Source organism: Bos indicus, chromosome 17 (genome assembly GCF_029378745.1).
Source record: "Bos indicus isolate NIAB-ARS_2022 breed Sahiwal x Tharparkar chromosome 17, NIAB-ARS_B.indTharparkar_mat_pri_1.0, whole genome shotgun sequence".
Classification (NCBI taxonomy): Eukaryota; Metazoa; Chordata; class Mammalia; order Artiodactyla; family Bovidae; genus Bos; species Bos indicus.
In genome coordinates this window covers 29,918,303-29,936,167 of record NC_091776.1, presented here as the reverse complement: position 1 = coordinate 29,936,167, position 17,865 = coordinate 29,918,303, and the positions used below count along the sequence as shown (strand labels likewise).

General features: G+C 35.4%; 1 protein-coding gene across 3 annotated transcripts; it reads left to right on the top strand.

Moving 5' to 3' along the window:
* The first annotated feature begins 4 nt into the window (after positions 1-4).
* On the top strand, positions 5-17,209 carry PLK4 (polo like kinase 4). Of its 3 annotated transcripts, none has more exons than XM_019977891.2 (16): positions 5-467; positions 1,124-1,219; positions 1,941-2,036; positions 2,118-2,232; positions 4,709-5,732; positions 6,456-6,556; positions 8,706-8,842; positions 9,664-9,768; positions 10,125-10,227; positions 11,747-11,896; positions 12,643-12,776; positions 12,873-12,964; positions 13,102-13,249; positions 13,988-14,128; positions 15,319-15,425; positions 16,581-17,209. In XM_019977891.2, the coding sequence occupies exons 1-16, from the start codon at positions 438-440 to the stop codon at positions 16,681-16,683; spliced, it is 2,682 nt and encodes an 893-aa protein (XP_019833450.2). In that variant the 5' UTR covers positions 5-437; the 3' UTR covers positions 16,684-17,209. The 3 variants fall into 3 exon arrangements, with proteins under 3 accessions (XP_019833450.2, XP_019833451.2, XP_019833449.2); XM_019977892.2 differs by lacking the exon at positions 5-467 and adding an exon at positions 492-989 and having other exon boundaries at positions 13,105-13,249; XM_019977890.2 differs by lacking the exon at positions 5-467 and adding an exon at positions 493-989.
* Positions 17,210-17,865: the final 656 nt, after the last annotated feature.

The following is a 17,865-nucleotide window of genomic DNA, read 5'->3' as shown; positions in this document are numbered from 1 at the left end:
AAATGTCCATATTCCAAGTTACTCTTTCTATCCTTCTGGAGCTGGTCTCCCAAAAGCCGAACTGCCAACACTTCCGGCCAAGACTGCAGGACTCCGAAACACTTCCGGTCCTCGTGCGGGGGCGGGAGGGCTAAGGCGCCTACCACGCATGCGCGGCCCGGCTCAACCTCTTCGGAGCGACCCGCCTCTTTACGTCACCTCCAACCTCTAAGGACAGCCACCGGCGGGAGTTTTTCAAAATGGGAGCGCGGAGGCGCCGCCCAGGCGTCAGAAGGTGCCCGGTAGACCTTTCTGTGGCTGTGCTGTCGTCGCAAAGAGCGGCGCCCTAGAGAGCCGAGCCTGATGGGCGCCAAGACCTGCTGGCTGCTTGGAGTGCTGCCTCGAAGGAACTGCGTGAAGGGAGCTGATCCGGGGAGCACGGGCCGCGGCCTGGAAATATGGCGACCTGCATCGGAGAAAAGATCGAGGTGAAAAGACTCGGCAGTCCCCAGTAGGGCGGGCGGGAGTCGGAGTGCCGGGTCTCGAGACTCTGGCAGGAAGGGGGATAAGACGAAACTAACTGCTGCTGGGCGGGCTCCGAAGTGCCTGGGGAGGGTCCCAACCACCCGGGCCCGGCTGTTTGGGGGCGGAGCGGCCCGCCCCTCGGAGATGCGGCGGCGGTGGGACAGGTGAGTCCCTTGCGGCCCCGCCCTTCTGTCCGTAGATACGGCGCCCCCTGGTCAGTGATCCCGCCGGAGCTGCCGCGCTAGAGCTGGGCTAGGGTGTCTCCCCCTTCTCCAAGGGGATGGCGGTTACCTCCGGCGGGACCTGCGGCGGGATTCCGTTCCAGCCCTTAGCTCTCAGGGGTTGGCTGGAGGTGGGAGGAGGGAAGAGGTTGCTGAGGCTAAGGAACCAGATCATTAGGGTGCTGTATCTAGAAACCAGCCTGGAAGCTCACAGACACACAAGCCGTCAACATGCTGTCTACCCCAGACACCAGCTGTATTGAGGTGTAATACCTGCTTGAATTTTAAATGCAAATTCTCCTTTCGATCCTTTTTATCCTCTTTCCAGTTCCTTCCTATTTCTCTTCCTTTCTACTTCTGGGAGTCATCACACATATTCTTTAATTTTAACTTTTAAGGATTTTAGAGTTGGAAATCTGCTTGGTAAAGGATCATTTGCTGGTGTTTATAGAGCTGAGTCCATTCACACTGGTTTGGAAGTTGCAATCAAAATGGTAAGAATATATTAATCAGTTTCTCACTTCTACTTTGCAAATAACTAGAGAGGTTTGCTACTTGAGATGTTAGAAACTCCTTACCTGCCAGCCTTTCCTTTATGGTGTAAAAAACCCATTGCTTAAGCAAAAGACGGTAATTCCAACAGGTGAATTTAAGGATATCTTAAATAAATGCCTTATCTTTACTAATGTTCATTAGATCTAGTATCTGTTCTAATTATGCATACTTGGAGTAATTGGTAGAAATCAAAGAACAAATAATAATTTGTTTATAAGAAGAAGAATACCCTTGTGCATAATTCTGTTTTGCACTGTAACAAGCTAAAATACTATTCTTGATTGTTAGGAGTTAGTCTAACTGGAGTAATATAAGCAGATTAATAAACACCTAAACCAGTAGAAAAAGGGAAGGGAAGTTTTCTTTTAAAACTTTGCTAAATTTGTGTTGTTGTTGTTATCATAGATACTATAGTTGAGCTATAAATTCTTTAAGTTGATAGAGTATATTGGAATGTATTGGAGAAACTTATTGAATGTTCATTCTGCCAAGCACTCTGCTGGGTGCATGGGGAAAACAGACAACAGAATAAATTGATCTAAAAAGTAGAAAAAAGGACTAAATAATATTTCAAAGTATATTTTCTTTTTTCAAAGTTAACATGACAGATTCACATTTGAAAGTTTATCGTGAATGTTTGAAACTCTCATGTTATTTTAGATAGATAAGAAAGCCATGTACAAAGCTGGAATGGTACAGAGAGTCCAAAATGAGGTGAAAATACATTGCCAATTGAAACATCCTTCTATCTTGGAGGTAAGATACACATTTTATAAAAGTGGCCAAGGACATTGAATTTTTCTCTATTATAATTTATTACACCCTTTTACATTTCAGCTGTATAACTATTTTGAAGATAACAATTATGTGTACCTAGTATTAGAAATGTGCCATAACGGAGAAATGAACAGGTATTTAAAAAACAGAAGAAAACCATTCTCAGAAAATGAAGGTAAGCCATACTTCTTTTTTTTCCTTTAAAAAAAATTTTTGGTAGATATGAGTTTTACTTTTTGTAGTTTTGACGAATGTACTATTTTGTAATATTTAATAAAACTGTTTCAATTATTACTTTAGGCTACAAAAGGAGACTGTTCCCCCCCACCAAACTTTAAACAGCTGTTAATTCATGTGAATAATTTAGATGTTATAGAAATAAATAGGAGAAATTTACTATCCTTTATTTTAAATCATTGGTCACGGTTTAATGTGTATCCTTTGACATCTAGAAAATTATAAAGTAGTTTCTGAACCCATTTGCTGTAGAAAATGTCAAACATTTAAACTGAGAGAGTAATATGAGCCCCTATGAACTTACCAATCATCTTTCAGAACTATCAACTCATGGTCAAATAGTTTCATCTTACTCTTCTTATTCCCCCAGTGCCCCAGAGTGTTTTGAAGCAAATCATAGACATCTTTTTATCTCTAAATGAGACAGACTTAAAAAAAACAAAAAGTAAGCACAAAGTCACTATCACACCTAATAATTCTTTACTATCAAACACATTGTCAGTTTCAGCTTCCACAGTTTCTTAGAAGTAACATTTTTATATTTCAGATCAGGATCAAGTAAGGTCCATGTATCATCATACAAATGATTGTTTTCTATCTGTCTATTTATTTATTTAGGCTGTGCTGCGTCTTAGTTGCAGCTCCCAGAATCTTCATTGAGGCTTGCAGACTCAGTTGTGGCATGCATGCAGGATCTAGTTGCCCAAGCAGGGATTGAACCCCGGGCCCCCTGATTTGGGAGTTTGGAGTCTTACCCACTGGACCACCAAGGAAGTTCCAGAAATGATGGTTTTCAAATTATCTTACCCTGCTAACTGAGATTGCAGGCTAGATTGAAATCTAAGAAAGATGGTTGTTGACAGGCTTTTTTGTCCATTTGATTCTATATTTAACCCATTTAGAAAACAATTTGGTCACACATATTAAGAGTCATGGAAACGTTTATATCCTTAGACTGAAAGTAAGTACATTATACAAATTGAAAAATTCATATACATATTGATGATGAATACTGTATATTTTCATAATACTGTAGGGTCTTCTTATATAGTAGGGTCTTCTTATATAAGACATAACTTACAAAAAGTAGGAAGGAAATGAATTACCAATTTAATTAAAACCAAGAATGTATATCACAAAAGATACTGTCAACAAATTTCCTGGTAGCTCAGACGGTAAAGCATCTGCCTACAATGCAGGAGACCCGGGTTCGATCCCTGGGTCGGAAAGATCCCCTGGAGAAGGAAATGGCAACCCACTCCAGTATTCTTGCCTGGGAAATCCCATGGACCAAGGAGCCTGGTAGGCTACAGTCCATGGGGTAGCAAAGAGTTGGACACGACTGAGCAACTTCAACAAATTTCAAAGTTAAAGATAGGAAGAAAATATTTATAAAATAAATGGCTGGCCAATTAACATTTAAAATATAAGGCATGCCTGGACTTCCCTGGTGGTACAGTGGTTAAGAGTCCCCCTGCCAATGCAGGGGACATAGGTTCAATCCCTGACCCAGGAGATTCTACACGCCACAGAGAGACTAAGCTCTTGCTGTAGAACCAGCCATCGAAACCTGAGCCATGTGCCATAACTACGAGCCTATGCTCTGCACACACAGTGAGAAGCCCATGCACCATGCAGTGAAGAGTAGCCCCTGCTCGCTGCAACTAGAGAAAGCCCGCACACAGCAGCAAAGACCCAGCGCAATCAAAAAAGAAAAATAAGGCATGCCTAAAAAGAAAAAGACAAATGAATAGGAAAATGGATGAGGGATATAAGGACACTGTTCACAGAAGAGAAAGTATAGCTGGCCAATTCCCAGGTGGTGAAGTGGTAAAGAATCCACTTGCTAATCCAGGAGATGTAGCTGATGCGGGTTCAATCCCTGGGTCAGGAAGATCTCCTGGAGAAGGAAATGGCAACCAAATCCCATGGACAGAGAGCCTGATGGGCTACAGTTCATGAGGTCGCAAAGAGTCAGACACGACTGAGTATGCGTGCAGAACATAGGGACATCAAAGGAACTTTAGGTTGCTTTCCTCTTTTTTAAAATTTGAGCATGTTTATGAATTTTTTGTTTAATTATAAATATTTTCTCTTAATTTCTATGGACTTCTGGTTACCCTAGTTAACCCTAGTCATTCTCAATTCTTAATAAAAGTAAGTATCCCTTAACTGTATTAGAAAACTCATCAGTTGTAAAAGACAAAGATTACAAGGAGTGCCTCGATGTCTTAAAGGGAAATATTAAAGAATATTATAAAATTATCAGAGTGGTATTTTGGTTGGTGAAACTAAGCCACAAACCAGTTCATTAATTGTAATATTAGCTTATGTGCTTGGGTTTCGTAATGTATTCTAAATACTGAATCTTCAGATTTTATAAGTTGTAACTTTTATTTTTTGCATTCTAACAGCTCGACACTTCATGCACCAAATCATCACAGGAATGTTATATCTCCATTCGCATGGTATATTACACCGGGACCTCACACTTTCTAACCTCTTACTTACACGTAATATGAACATCAAGATTGCTGATTTTGGGCTGGCAGCTCAGTTGAAAATGCCACATGAAAAGCACTATACATTATGTGGAACTCCTAATTACATTTCTCCAGAAATTGCAACTCGAAGTGCACATGGACTTGAATCTGATATTTGGTCCTTGGGCTGTATGTTTTATACGTTACTTATTGGGAGACCGCCTTTTGACACTGACACAGTCAAGAACACATTAAATAAAGTAGTATTGGCAGATTATGAAATGCCAACTTTTTTGTCAAGAGAAGCCAAGGACCTTATTCACCAGTTACTTCGTAGAAATCCAGCAGATCGTTTAAGTCTGTCTTCAGTATTAGATCATCCTTTTATGTCCCGAAATTCTTCAAAAAAAAGCAAGGATTTAGGAACTGTAGAAGACTCGATTGATAGTGGACATGCCACAATTTCTACAGCAATTACAGCTTCTTCCAGTACCAGTATAAGTGGTAGTTTATTTGACAGAAGACGACTTTTGATTGAACAGCCACTCCCAAATAAAATGACTATATTTCCAAAGAATAAAAATCCAAGTGATTTTTCTTCTTCAGGAGATGGAAGCAGCTTTTATACTTCATGGGGCAATCAAGAACAAGAAACCAGTAATAGTGGAAGGGGAAGAGTAATCCAAGAGGCAGAAGAAAGACCACATTCTCGATACCTTCGTAGAGCCCATTCGTCTGATAGATCTGAGACTTCTCATGGTCAGTCTAGAGTGAAAACATACACAATGGAACGATGTTACTCAGCAGAAATGCTTTCAAAATCCAAACGATCAGGAGTGGAGGAAAATGAAAGATACTCACCCACAAACAACGATGCTAATATTTTTCACTTCTTTAAGGAAAAAACATCCAATAGTTCTGGATCTTTTGAAGGACCTGATAACAATCAAGCACTGTAAGAATAATTCTATCAAAAGCATTGTACTTTTAGATAAGCATTGTATTATCACAAACATGAAGCTGCTTGTAACTTAGGTTGGGGGTACCTTTTTTCTAATCCTATCAGATATTCCTGGGGCACTTCTTAACTATGATTTCTATTTTTTAATAGGGAGAAAGTCAGAATGATAATTTTGAATTGTAGTTAAGAATTAAAATGAGTATATGTGCTCATGGATGTATCTGTAGTATGTGTTTAATACTTTGGAATTTTTAGTGTCATGTTTAATTTTATATGAAGCAGGTCTCAAGTGCAGTATATCATATTTTAAACATGTGTGATCCCTAAAGTACTCTTAACAGTAACCATACATAAACACACACACACAGAGTAGCTGAGCTTAAGTGACGAGTAATCATACTGTTACCTGCTTCTCATGTGAAGACTAGGTTTTTAGTGACTAGTGTTTGGGTTTTTTTTTTCCCTCTAATTTTTATTCTTAAATTACAAGAGGATAGTAGCCATATAGAAATAGTGTCACAGTGCTTTGGGCATTTTGGCATGGGAATTTAGCTTTGTAGAGACAATTTAGTTATGTAAATATTGAGTTCTACTATTAATCTAAGTTTTTAGGTGTTCGTATTAAAAGAAATCTCTTTTTAAAGTATTTTTATCTTACAAAGTTATTATCAGATAATTTTTTATTAGTTTATGGAAAAATTTTTTTTCTTTCTTTAGCTCCAATCATCTTTGTCCAGGAAAAACTCCCTTTCCATTTCCTGAACAGACACCTCAGACTGAAATGGTGCAACAATGGTTTGGGAATCTGCAAATAAATGGTCAGTTTTTAATGGACTATTTAATAAAATATTAATAATTTGGCCACTTAGCAAGCATTGCAGTTTTCTCTTTGGATTTTCTTAAGGAAATAATGGCATTTTGAATAAACCTAGTTATAATAATAGTAAAAACAATACATTTTGAGTATTTATCAACCACTGTCTTTAATGCTTAACATATATTATTAACTTTTTAAATTCTCACAAAAACTATAGGAGGAAGACACTATTATTATCCTGTCTTACAAATGAGGAAGTTAGAGTGCACAAAGCTTAATTTGCCAAGCCACACTGTCCATAAATAGAAGAGACATGAGTCTAACACACGCTCTGGCTCAGAGACTTCAGTCTCTAAACCCCTCTGCTCTCACAGTCGCTCTGTAATTAGTACCTGTATCAGTGCCTATAAAATAACCAAAAGATGGTTGATTTTATTTTTAACTATAAGGGGGTATGGATATCATAGTATACCAGTGGGACCTCGCATACACTACACAGCTACTAAAACCTAAACACTGTTAAACAGCTGTCATTAAGTCATTATTTCATTTATAGACCCAGAGTTTGAAAGTTAAACATTTCTCCTTCATGAACATGCTAGATTCACAGAAGTGGGTTGGAAAATAATTATGGGCAAAAGTGAGAATAAAAAAGAAACATATGGAAGAAACATATGGAGAGGAGAGGATAATTTTTTACTAAGTATCATATTACTTCAGACAAAGTACATAATATATGGGTGTAATTTAAGTAGAGTTGTTTTGTCACCACAAATCTATTTTTTTGTATGTGTATTATTTTCAAGAGCCCAAAAGATAATTAATCTTCTCGTATGTACTTGTTAAAGCTGATAATTCAACCTTATGTGTTTTAAACTATAAAACTGCCCTGTGCTTAAATCTTGTACTTAACCTTCTACTGTGTTTATAGATACTTCTTGTGTGGTAACATGGACATGTCTGGGGTAACCTTGTTTATAATACTCTAGTAGTGCTGCTGCAATTTTAAAGTATATTACTTGATATAAGATATTTCCTATTATAATGGTGGTGAGGCGGGGAAGCATGTAAAAGTCACTTAAGGGGAAAACCGAGATACAGATTTTTAGATTTAGCATTAGAAAAATTGCCTTATGAAGTTTTATATACTCTAATCATTTTAAGGGCTTTTAAAAAAATAATGTCTGTCTCCATGTGAACTCTAGAACTGTTGATATATAAAATTTAAATAGGTAAAGTTCAACAAGAGCTTTTTTAGAAATGTAGCTACAAATAACATTTGTAATATTAAGTATTAATCATATTAAAGCTATTTAGTATATTTCAGTGTGTTTTAGCTTTAGTTGCATATTTTGTAAGTAAAAATGAAATAGTCCTTAGCTTACATGTTATGTAGAATGATTATTTGGGAACTCCTCTCAAATCTGTATTTATTGCAGCATTGGCAGTTGCTTGTTTAGCATTAGTAGGTGACCCATTTAGTAGGTGACTAGTTTTTGCTTTGATTGAAAAATTAATTTCATATTGGTATCTTTTCTTTCTTAGTCTTAGATTTAAAGGTATTCCTTTGCAGGCTAGCTTAAAATATCCTTTTAAAGTCACTATCTTTTTTTAAAGTCACTATTATGCCATATCTTTTTTTCTCTTTTTGTGGCCGCACTGCATGGCTTGTGGGATCTTAGTTCCCGGACCAGGGATTGAGCCTGGGCCCTTGGCTGTGAAAGCTCCAATTCCTAATGGCTGGACTGCCAGGAAGTCCCTTATGCCATATCTTAAACTGAAAAATTATGTTGTTTTTTTTTTAAACTAGATTTCTTTTGTTCTTCATAAAAAATTATGCTGTTGTAACCAGTATGACATTGTTTTGTGTAGACTTGACTTTAATTATTCACTAAGTTGCTTTATTTTATGTATACTGTAGCTCATTTAAGAGAAGCTACTGAGCACCACAGTATTAGCCCAAACAGATTTCCAGGGCCATCCAGATTTGCAGGACACATCAGGAAATGCCTAGACTGATACAAGAGCCAAAAGAAGCCGCAATGCTTCTGACAATGCATGTTCTGTAAAACATTTGAATACCGTGAAATATATGACTGCATATCACACTAAACCTGAAATAATTCAACAAGAATCTGTTTTTGGCTTAGATCCTTCTTGTGAACAAAGCAAGACTAGGGGTGTGGAGCCACCGTTGGTCTATCAGAAGCGTACATTACGAAGCATTACATCTCCTTTGACTGCTTATAGGTTAAAACCAATCCGACAGAAAACCAAAAAGGCCGTGGTATGTCTGTTATTTTTCTAAATCACTGTATGATTTCCTTGAGTATATGGTTTCTGGTATCAAGCATGGTATCTTTTCGGTTCCCTATAATGTCCCTGCATTTTTTATATGTACTTGATAAACTCACGTAAGAGAAAAGAGATTGCATGTTTATGGAAAAATAGCTATTGTTTTCTTCTGGATACTTTAAGAATGGTGAACTGATATGAACTTTAAATTGTTGATAATGAAAAACATTTAGAAGTAATATTGGCCAAATGCTGTGTTAAATATTATTCACAATCCTAATCACTAAATTAATATTAGTATTTTATCTTTTGTTTTCATTTCTGTATTTAATCCAGTCTCAAAAAGATAAACTAGAAAATATAACTTTTTAACATCTCGAACTATTGATGTTTTAACAGGAATATGAAAAATAAGTAGAGGATTTTTTTTTTTAATGTTGTGTGTATTGGGAATAGTGATATTTACTTTTTAATTCCCTATTCATCCTGTTTGTCCCTTGTTTTCCATTTCACCCAGTCTTGCCTTTAATTGGAGGGCTATTCTTTCCAAAGCCCTTAAATTCTCCACCCTGCCTTCTGCTTCCTTTCTGCTCACTGGTTATTTCACGCCTCATTATACCATCTCACCTTTACTCCTTATGTTTCACAGTTGTGCTCACATACACCTGTGATCTAGACTATTGCAGTGAAGCAGCTATTTTATGTTAATTTTTGGTTTTGCCATGGTTAAGTACTTTGCTTTTCACTAATATATATGTCAGAATGTTCTGATAAATAATTGTTACTGATTTTAGTTTTTGTTTTTTTTTTTAGGTGAGCATACTTGATTCAGAGGAGGTATGTGTGGAGCTTCTGAAGGATTATGCATCTCAAGAATATGTGAAAGAAGTTCTTCAGATATCTAGTGATGGGAGTATGGTAATGTAGATTCACTTTTATTATCTTGCAGCTTCATCACCTAAGTATTTACCATTCCATTCATTCTATTACAAAACAATTTTTTAAATTACTTTTCCTGATATGATAGTATATATAGAATTCAAAAACTAAAATAGCATACTAAAATAGTGTGGTTTAAAAATAATTATAACTAGTAACAAAATCTAAACTTTAGGCTTAAGTTTAAACAGTGAAAAAATTACTTTTAGAGTATTTAGCGTTTTCAATAAAAATAAAATTTAATCTTCATGTGAGCTCTTTTTATAATTTTAGTGACAAAATATAGTTCTTTAACTTAATGGCATATAATTAGAATTCTTAAAATTTTTTGACAGATCACTATTTATTATCCAAATGATGGAAGAGGTTTTCTTCTTGCTGATAGACCACCCTCACCTACTGATAACATCAGTAGGTACAGTTTTGATAATTTACCAGGTATGTAAATTTACCAGGGAATAAATTTAGATAATGGATTTATATAAATCCATAGACATAAACTCTATACAGGTGGATATCATAAATTGTAGGTATTTTGCCTTCATTTGGGCTGCAAGTTATGTTGTTAGAACTTTGTATCTGGTGAGATGTGCTGTACCTTACTAATTCAGTGTTCAGGCATGTTCTGTTAAAATGGAATTTTACTTTATTTAAGGAAAAACTAACTCTGAAATATTAGTCATGTGTCCACAAATATACTTTGTACACTTGTTTAGTTACAATTTGTCTAGAATAGTGTTAAAAATTCAACGTGAAGTATCTGGTTTTTTACTTTTGAAATCTTTCTGTGCTACATAATGATGCCTTGTAATTGTGGTTAATCAAATTTGACTCCCAGTTCAGTTTCTGGATATTATGAATTAGAAAATTAAGTACTGAGCAGTAAGACTTCCCTAAGGTGACTTAAAAGAAAATGAGAGAACCTATCTAACCTAACCTTATTAGAATTAAAGCAGGTAGGCAAGACTATTAAATATTATAAATGACCACTGCTGCTTCTGCTGCTTAGTCACTTCAGTCATGTCCAACTCTGTGTGACCCCATGGACTACAGCCCGGTAGGCTTCTCTGTCCATGGGGATTCTCCAGGCAAGAGCCACTGGAGTGGGTTGCCATGCCCTCCTCCAGGGGATCTTCCTGATCCAGAAAATGAACCCAGGTCCTCCACATTGCAGGCAGATTCTTTACCATCTGAGCCACCAGCTGCTGCTGCTAAGTCGCTTTAGTCGTGTCTGACTCTGTGCGACCCCATAGATGGCAGCCCACAGGCTCCCCCGTCCCTGGGATTCTCCAGGCAAGAACACTGGAGTGGGTTGCCATTTCCTTCTCCAGTGCATAAAAGTGAAAAGTGAAAGTGAAGTCACTCAGTCGTGTCCGACTCTTAGCGACCCCATGGACTGCAGCCTACCAGGCTCCTCCGTCCATGGGATTTTCCAAGCAAGAGTACTGGAGTGGGGTGCCATAGCCTTCTCCGTGAGCCACCAGGGAAACCCATAAATGACCACGGTTATAGGGAACTACAAAAATTTAGCATGCTGTACTTTACTAATATAAAAAGTGCTACATTTCTTTTTCTCAAAGTCATTTGGTTCTGATATCTTAGATAGAACTCTTTTCATTTATTAAAACTTCCCTAGAGTCATTATCTTACTTTTAATAAGGAGTCAGTGATTCAAAGAGAGATTTTTTTTTTAATAGTCATGATACTAATCCATCAGATTTTGTTACATACATCTTGGGAATTTTATTATACTGTCTTTAGTTTTCATTAAAATACTAGACTTCCATCTCTAAAATATTTTATTTTTAATAGGATTATTAACCATGGGTAATGGAATTATTAACTTTTGACTTAAATTTTTGAGAAAGAGTAGAAATAAATATTAAGACCATTACTGAATTTATGTCAACATTTTCATTCCCTAAGATTAGGTAACTTCTTTCTTTTGTCTGCCTAGAAAAGTACTGGCGAAAATATCAATATGCTTCCAGATTTGTACAGCTTGTAAGATCTAAATCTCCTAAAATTACTTATTTTACAAGATATGCTAAATGTGTTTTGATGGAGAATTCCCCTGGTGCTGATTTTGAGGTTTGGTTTTATGATGGTAAGTGCCATTTAGAAATGGTTGTTTTTTTCCCCTTTAGCTTGTAACTTTGTAATTGTGGGTTTGTTTTTTTAATTCAGCACAGTTTGGTTCTTTTTTTGCCCACACCATGTGCTTGTGGGATCTCAGTTCCCAGACCAGGGACTAAAACCCAGGCCACAGGAAGGAAAGCTCAAAATCCTAACCACTAGAGAACCAGGGAATTCCCTAGCACAGCGTGTGTGCGTGCGTGTGTGTTTAACAACATTGATTGATATGCTACTTCTTATTAGAACTTAAATGGACATATACCAAATGTTTAGAATAATAAATATTGCAAAAGGATAAGGTTGAACCAGAGAATCTTATTTTCTAAATCTATAAAGATGTTTCCTTTTTAATCTGTAAAGTTTCCTCCTTTATGTGTCCTAAGGGACACAGAATATATACTCACACAGTACACATAATTATAGCTGTCCTTCACTTACGTATTTGTATGAGTAGTGGTTTTTGAAAAATATAAAAGTATCAAACTTAAGCCAGATGTATGCAGAAAAGAAAAATGGCATATATTTATTGGAATACTACTTTGAGAGCCTCATTTTATTAATGGCCAGTGAGTAAATGTAAATGATACCTTGATCTAGGAGCTATTGTATACTGGAGTATGATAATGAATGTAATATCATATATATTCACATATATATTTATATACATATAATGAATATTTATAGAAATGATAAAACATTTTCTGCTTAATTTTTAAGGAGCAAAGATACACAAAACAGAAGATTTAATTCAGGTGATCGAAAAGACTGGCAGATCTTACACCTTAAAAGGTGAAAGTGAAGTTAATAGCTTAAAAGAGGAGGTAAAAATGTATATGAACCATGCTAATGAGGTATGTACCGACTTTTAGTAGGTGTTTTCTTAACCAGTTAATAACATTACAAATGACATAGGTGAAGTAATGACAGAAAGCACTCTTTTGAAACAGGGCCACCGTATTTGTTTAGCACTGGAATCCATAATTTCAGAAGAGGAAAAGAAAAGTGGAAGTGCTCCCTTTTTCCCCATAATCGTAGGAAGGTAAATGTTTGAAATGTATTAAATATGACTAAAATGTGTAAATTTTTTAAGTTTAGTGTTTACATTATGAGCATTCTTCTGTTTTCTGTAAATTGAAAGCTTTAAGGGAATGTATTTGACATGTCTTTCTCCTTCAGAAGACCTAGTAGTACTAGTTCACCTAAGGCCTTAACACCTCCTCCTCCTGTGGATCCAAACTACCCAATGAGAGAGACACCATCTCTGAATAGAATGATCATAAATAGTGCTGCTTCTCCAAAACAGGCACCAGTACTTAATCCTCCTGTAAGTAAATATATGTCACTTCTGTACTTTTAAACTTTGATGATTGCCTAATGTCCTTGATATAAAATTAAAACCACCTGTGGTCTTACCATCACCTAGCTACTTTTCCAGCCTCATCCTGAACTACTTTACCCCAGCACTGTCTGTGCTTAATTATGTCAAACTCTCAGGGCCTTTTCACATGTTGTTCACTTGACCTGCTTTTCTTTTCCTGAACCCTTTAATGGCTTGCTTTCTCCTCCTCCAGCTCTCAGTTTAAGCATTACCTCAGCAAGGCCTAACCTGACTCCTCAGGGAAAACACCAAATGTACTAACGTATATATAGTTTTATTTTTGCTAGTAAAATATCATTAACTTCCTTAATATCCATGATAGGGTCATGGTTAAATAAACTTATATTTTTACCAAATGAACTATCATGCCAATGATGATGATATAGCAATATAGTAAAATACAAGATTAAAGAAATAGATCTGTGTGTGTGTGTGTGTTCACAAACATTTAATTGTAGCTATGAAAAATTATATCTTTGGGGAAATGAATAAAAGAAGTCTACCAAAATGAAAATGCTTTTTCCTGTCCTGTGCATTTATTTTCTATAACGTGATAATATTTTTTTACCTTTTTTTTTTTTTTATAAATTAAGATAATGAAAATCTGGTCATTATCTACTTTTGCTAAGGTTCATTTACTGGAATGCTTAGAAATGATATCTTCCTTTCTTTTACTGTTTGTAGGTGGTTACAAATGAAGGACTTGGCCTTACGGGTGCAGCTTCTGAAACAAACAGCTCTCCTAGAAGTCTTAAAGATTGTCTCCCTAAATCAGCACAACTTTTGAAGTCTGTTTTTGTGAAAAATGTTGGTTGGGCTACACAGGTGAGAAGCTTTTAAGCAAGTGAATTTTAATTTTCTAAGTATGTAGTAATTTGGTTTCCACAGTGATTGGCAGTGACCAAAAAATATAAATTAAAGATTTCTCTTTGCAAGAAAGTTTTTACACCTTTTTTGCATTGGGTGTGTCATTAATAATTTTCAAAATTTTTTATTTGTATACACTTGGAAAACTCTAGATAACTAGTTGATACCAAGTAGAGGTCATAATAATGGCTAAACATTAGGACTTGAGAACGTCCAGGCATTTTAAGTTTTAGAAAGTATTTGTAATCTATATTAGAGTAACTTTGATTTGGCTGAAAAGATTTTTTGAATTTTAAAGTTGGGTCTACACTGAATTGCAAACTTAAAGAATTTTATGTAGGTGTAAACCTATATGTGTATGTTATCTGAAAACTTGAATTTTGGAGACTTTTGAGTATAGCACATGGAATTTTCACTTACCAGTGAAGTAAAATACAGCTTAGTCCTTTATGGAGGTAGGAAATGAAGGGAACGCAGCATTTGTGAGTACCTCCTATGTAGTACCATGTTTTTCACATACATTGTCACATTATTTCCCAAAATAAAACCTAGTAAAGTTGATGCCATCTCCTTTCAGATAGTAAAATTATGGCTTATGATGGATAGGTTGACTTGCACATTGCTACTAGTTAGTTGACAGAATCTGGATGTAAACCCCAGTGTTGGATTCCTGTACAGTTTGGAGTGGCAGGCACTTGTAAGTATTAGTGACTAAAGGAACAAGTTTCAAAAGCACAGATGTAACGTTCTCAGGCAGAACAAAAATTCTTGTGGCCTAAGAACAAAGAATGGATGAAAATTGTAATCTAATGAAGTGTTGATTGGTAATTTTCTAAATCTGTTCTTAGCTAGAAATACTATGGGAAAGGAAAAACACTTGTTCAGACGTCCTGGTAGAAATTAATGGAAAACAGGATTTATGTAGAATAAATTTAATTTCTGATGTCCTATCTATTAAAGGAATCACCTGAAAAAAATACGGGTATTCTCAAATGTTGCTGCCATCACAGCCCCAAATTTGTAGTTACCTAAAGGGTTGTTTTTTTGTTGTTATTTTTTAACTATGTGAAAAACCTGTTAAACACAAGTGCCTTTTAAAAATGTATGCTCTGCTATATAGTAATTTTGTATGCTTACTATTTTTCTAGTTAACTAGTGGAGCTGTGTGGGTTCAGTTTAATGATGGGTCCCAGTTGGTCGTGCAGGCAGGAGTGTCTTCTATTAGTTATACATCACCAGATGGTCAAACAACTAGGTAAGTTTTAAAATACTGGTTGAGATTCAGCCCTTTGCTATAATTTTTTTTCTCTATATGTTGAAATAAATGACATAAGTTACTCTTTTCATGTTGACAAAGTTCATCTTATTATTTAAACTGTTACATATTCAAAGCAGCTTATGGTCTTTTGAAATACATATTTTATGATTATCTACAGGAATGCAAGGTAGCTGGTATGTATTATCCACACCAGTTGGTTAGATTGCTTTAGCCTTACTGTTCCTTTAGTCTAACTAAGTTGACCCTTTTCAGAAGTAATGGACTTCTGAGTTCTAAGTAATGTATTAATAATTTATATAAAAGAACACAGAAACAAAGAATCTTTATCTTAATAGATAACCAGACTATTTTTCCCAAATGAAAGGCTGTACCCCCTGATCTAATGTAAAGGGATTAATGATTAAAAGAATTTTTTGAATGTATATATTCATTCTGAATGAGGGTATATGCCAGGCTAATACAATACGTATGCTAACAAAGAAAAATCTGTCAACAACAACAAAAGCAGTGGTTTGGTTTCCACATTTCAAACCATAACTTCCTAAAAAGAGGGAGGGTGCCAATGATGCCAATACAAACATGCTACTTTATGAAAAGTGCTTATTGTGGAGGAAATACTTGGGATACACATAGTTTGTGGGTGTCTACCAACTGCTTTTGTGTGTATATATGCAGTACCATCATTTAAAGAACTCACAGGTTGAGGGGTCTTGTTAAAACAACATCTTCCAAATGTTCTAGAAAGTGGAAAGATACAGGTATAAAATGTTCAAGATAAAAGTTCAGATTTTTACTTGATATGGTAGTTTGGAAAATCTTGATATTTAATGGAAATGTTATTATAATGTGTTTAGTTTGTATTTTCTTTAGGGTCTTCAACTTAATGAGGAATCTAGATTTTCAGCTTGTATAAAATCTGTTCAAGTTTTTTGATCTATTTTATTATTTAAATACATTTAGAAATTGATCTATTTTAAAAGGATACAAATGAGTATGATTTAGTGTCTTAATAATTTTGTATAATCTTTCTGCACTGCCTTTTGCCATTGAAAAATTACTGTGCCTTTTGGTATTCATACAAACCAAGTGATTAAGTTATGATTTTATCTTTTTCTTTTCTGCTTCACTTAGGTATGGAGAAAATGAAAAATTACCAGAATACATCAAACAGAAATTACAGTGTCTTTCTTCCATCCTTTTGATGTTTTCTAATCCAACTCCTAGTTTTCATTGATTAAAGCTCCTTTTAGATATATGTTTAATAAATAACTTTTTTGTTGGCTTTCAAGTGATATTTTTATTTTAAAAAACTTCTTCAGAAAGCCTTTCTGTAAACGAGAATTTTAATCTGTACCATAAAGGATGTCTGTCTTCCAATGAGAGAACAAAGCAGAATGGAACTTCAGTCACAAAATGTAGTGGTCATAGACTAAAATAGAACACCTAACTTTGCTCTTAGAACATATACCCTTGAAATTACTGTGTTTATATGTTTGTATTGAACAGTCTTTTGAAGCCAAAATCTAGATGGTGTGTGGTATATTTGTGCTTTTTTATTGTTATCCCTACTTTAGACATGTTAAGAATCATGGACAAAACATGCTGGAGTTTCTGAATTTTAAACATGTAAATAATGTATATGTTATAAGTAACATATGTAAACATGTATATTTGTTTTATATTTATTTTTGTAGCACTAGTTTGTGATGAAACATTTCTGCAAATGCATTTTTATTAAAAAAATAAATAGTGGTAAGTTACTTTATTGATTTATTTACTTAATTTAAAATAACTTAGTAAACTTATTGCCTATTTAAGAGGAGGCAAATGAATTTTAAAAATTAACTTTTTAAATGGTAAGTACATTGTTTCTCTACCTTTATCTGAAAATACCTATATATTAATGATAAACATTTTAACAATGAAGAATTCAACAGTGCAGTTAACATGAGGAATGGTGGCTCGGACAGTAGAGAATCCACCTGCAATCTGCGGGACCTGGGTTCGATCCCTAGGTTGGGAAGATCCCCTGGAGAAGGGCATGGCAACCCACTGTAGTATTCTTCCCTGGAGAATCCCCATGGACAGAGGAGTCTGGCAGGCTACTGTCCATGGAGTCACAAAGAGATATGACTGAGCGACATAAGGAAAAAGAATATTCAATGGTGAGACAGCCATTCTTAATGAAATACTCAAGGTAAAGTAGGAATAAAATGAAACTACTTAAATATAATAAACTGTTACACAGTGTTTTTTTTCCTGCTGATTTTTATAATCAGAGAATATTGGAGCCATTCCATTGAATACCTGTTGTCACAGTTATTCAACACTGATTTGGAGGTTGCAGTCTAAAGCAATGAGAAGATAATAGTTTGTGGCATAAATTGCACAGTTAATAAGAAAGACAACCCAATTT

Bases quoted from the DNA above. Each gene is read 5' to 3' on its own strand.
- PLK4 (XM_019977890.2), top strand. From the start codon at position 957: ATGCTGTCTACCCCAGACACCAGCTGTATTGAG. The intron at 990-1,123 runs GTGTAATACCTG...TTAACTTTTAAG, and splicing joins CAGACACCAGCTGTATTGAG to GATTTTAGAGTTGGAAATCT. The intron at 1,220-1,940 runs GTAAGAATATAT...ATGTTATTTTAG, and splicing joins TGGAAGTTGCAATCAAAATG to ATAGATAAGAAAGCCATGTA.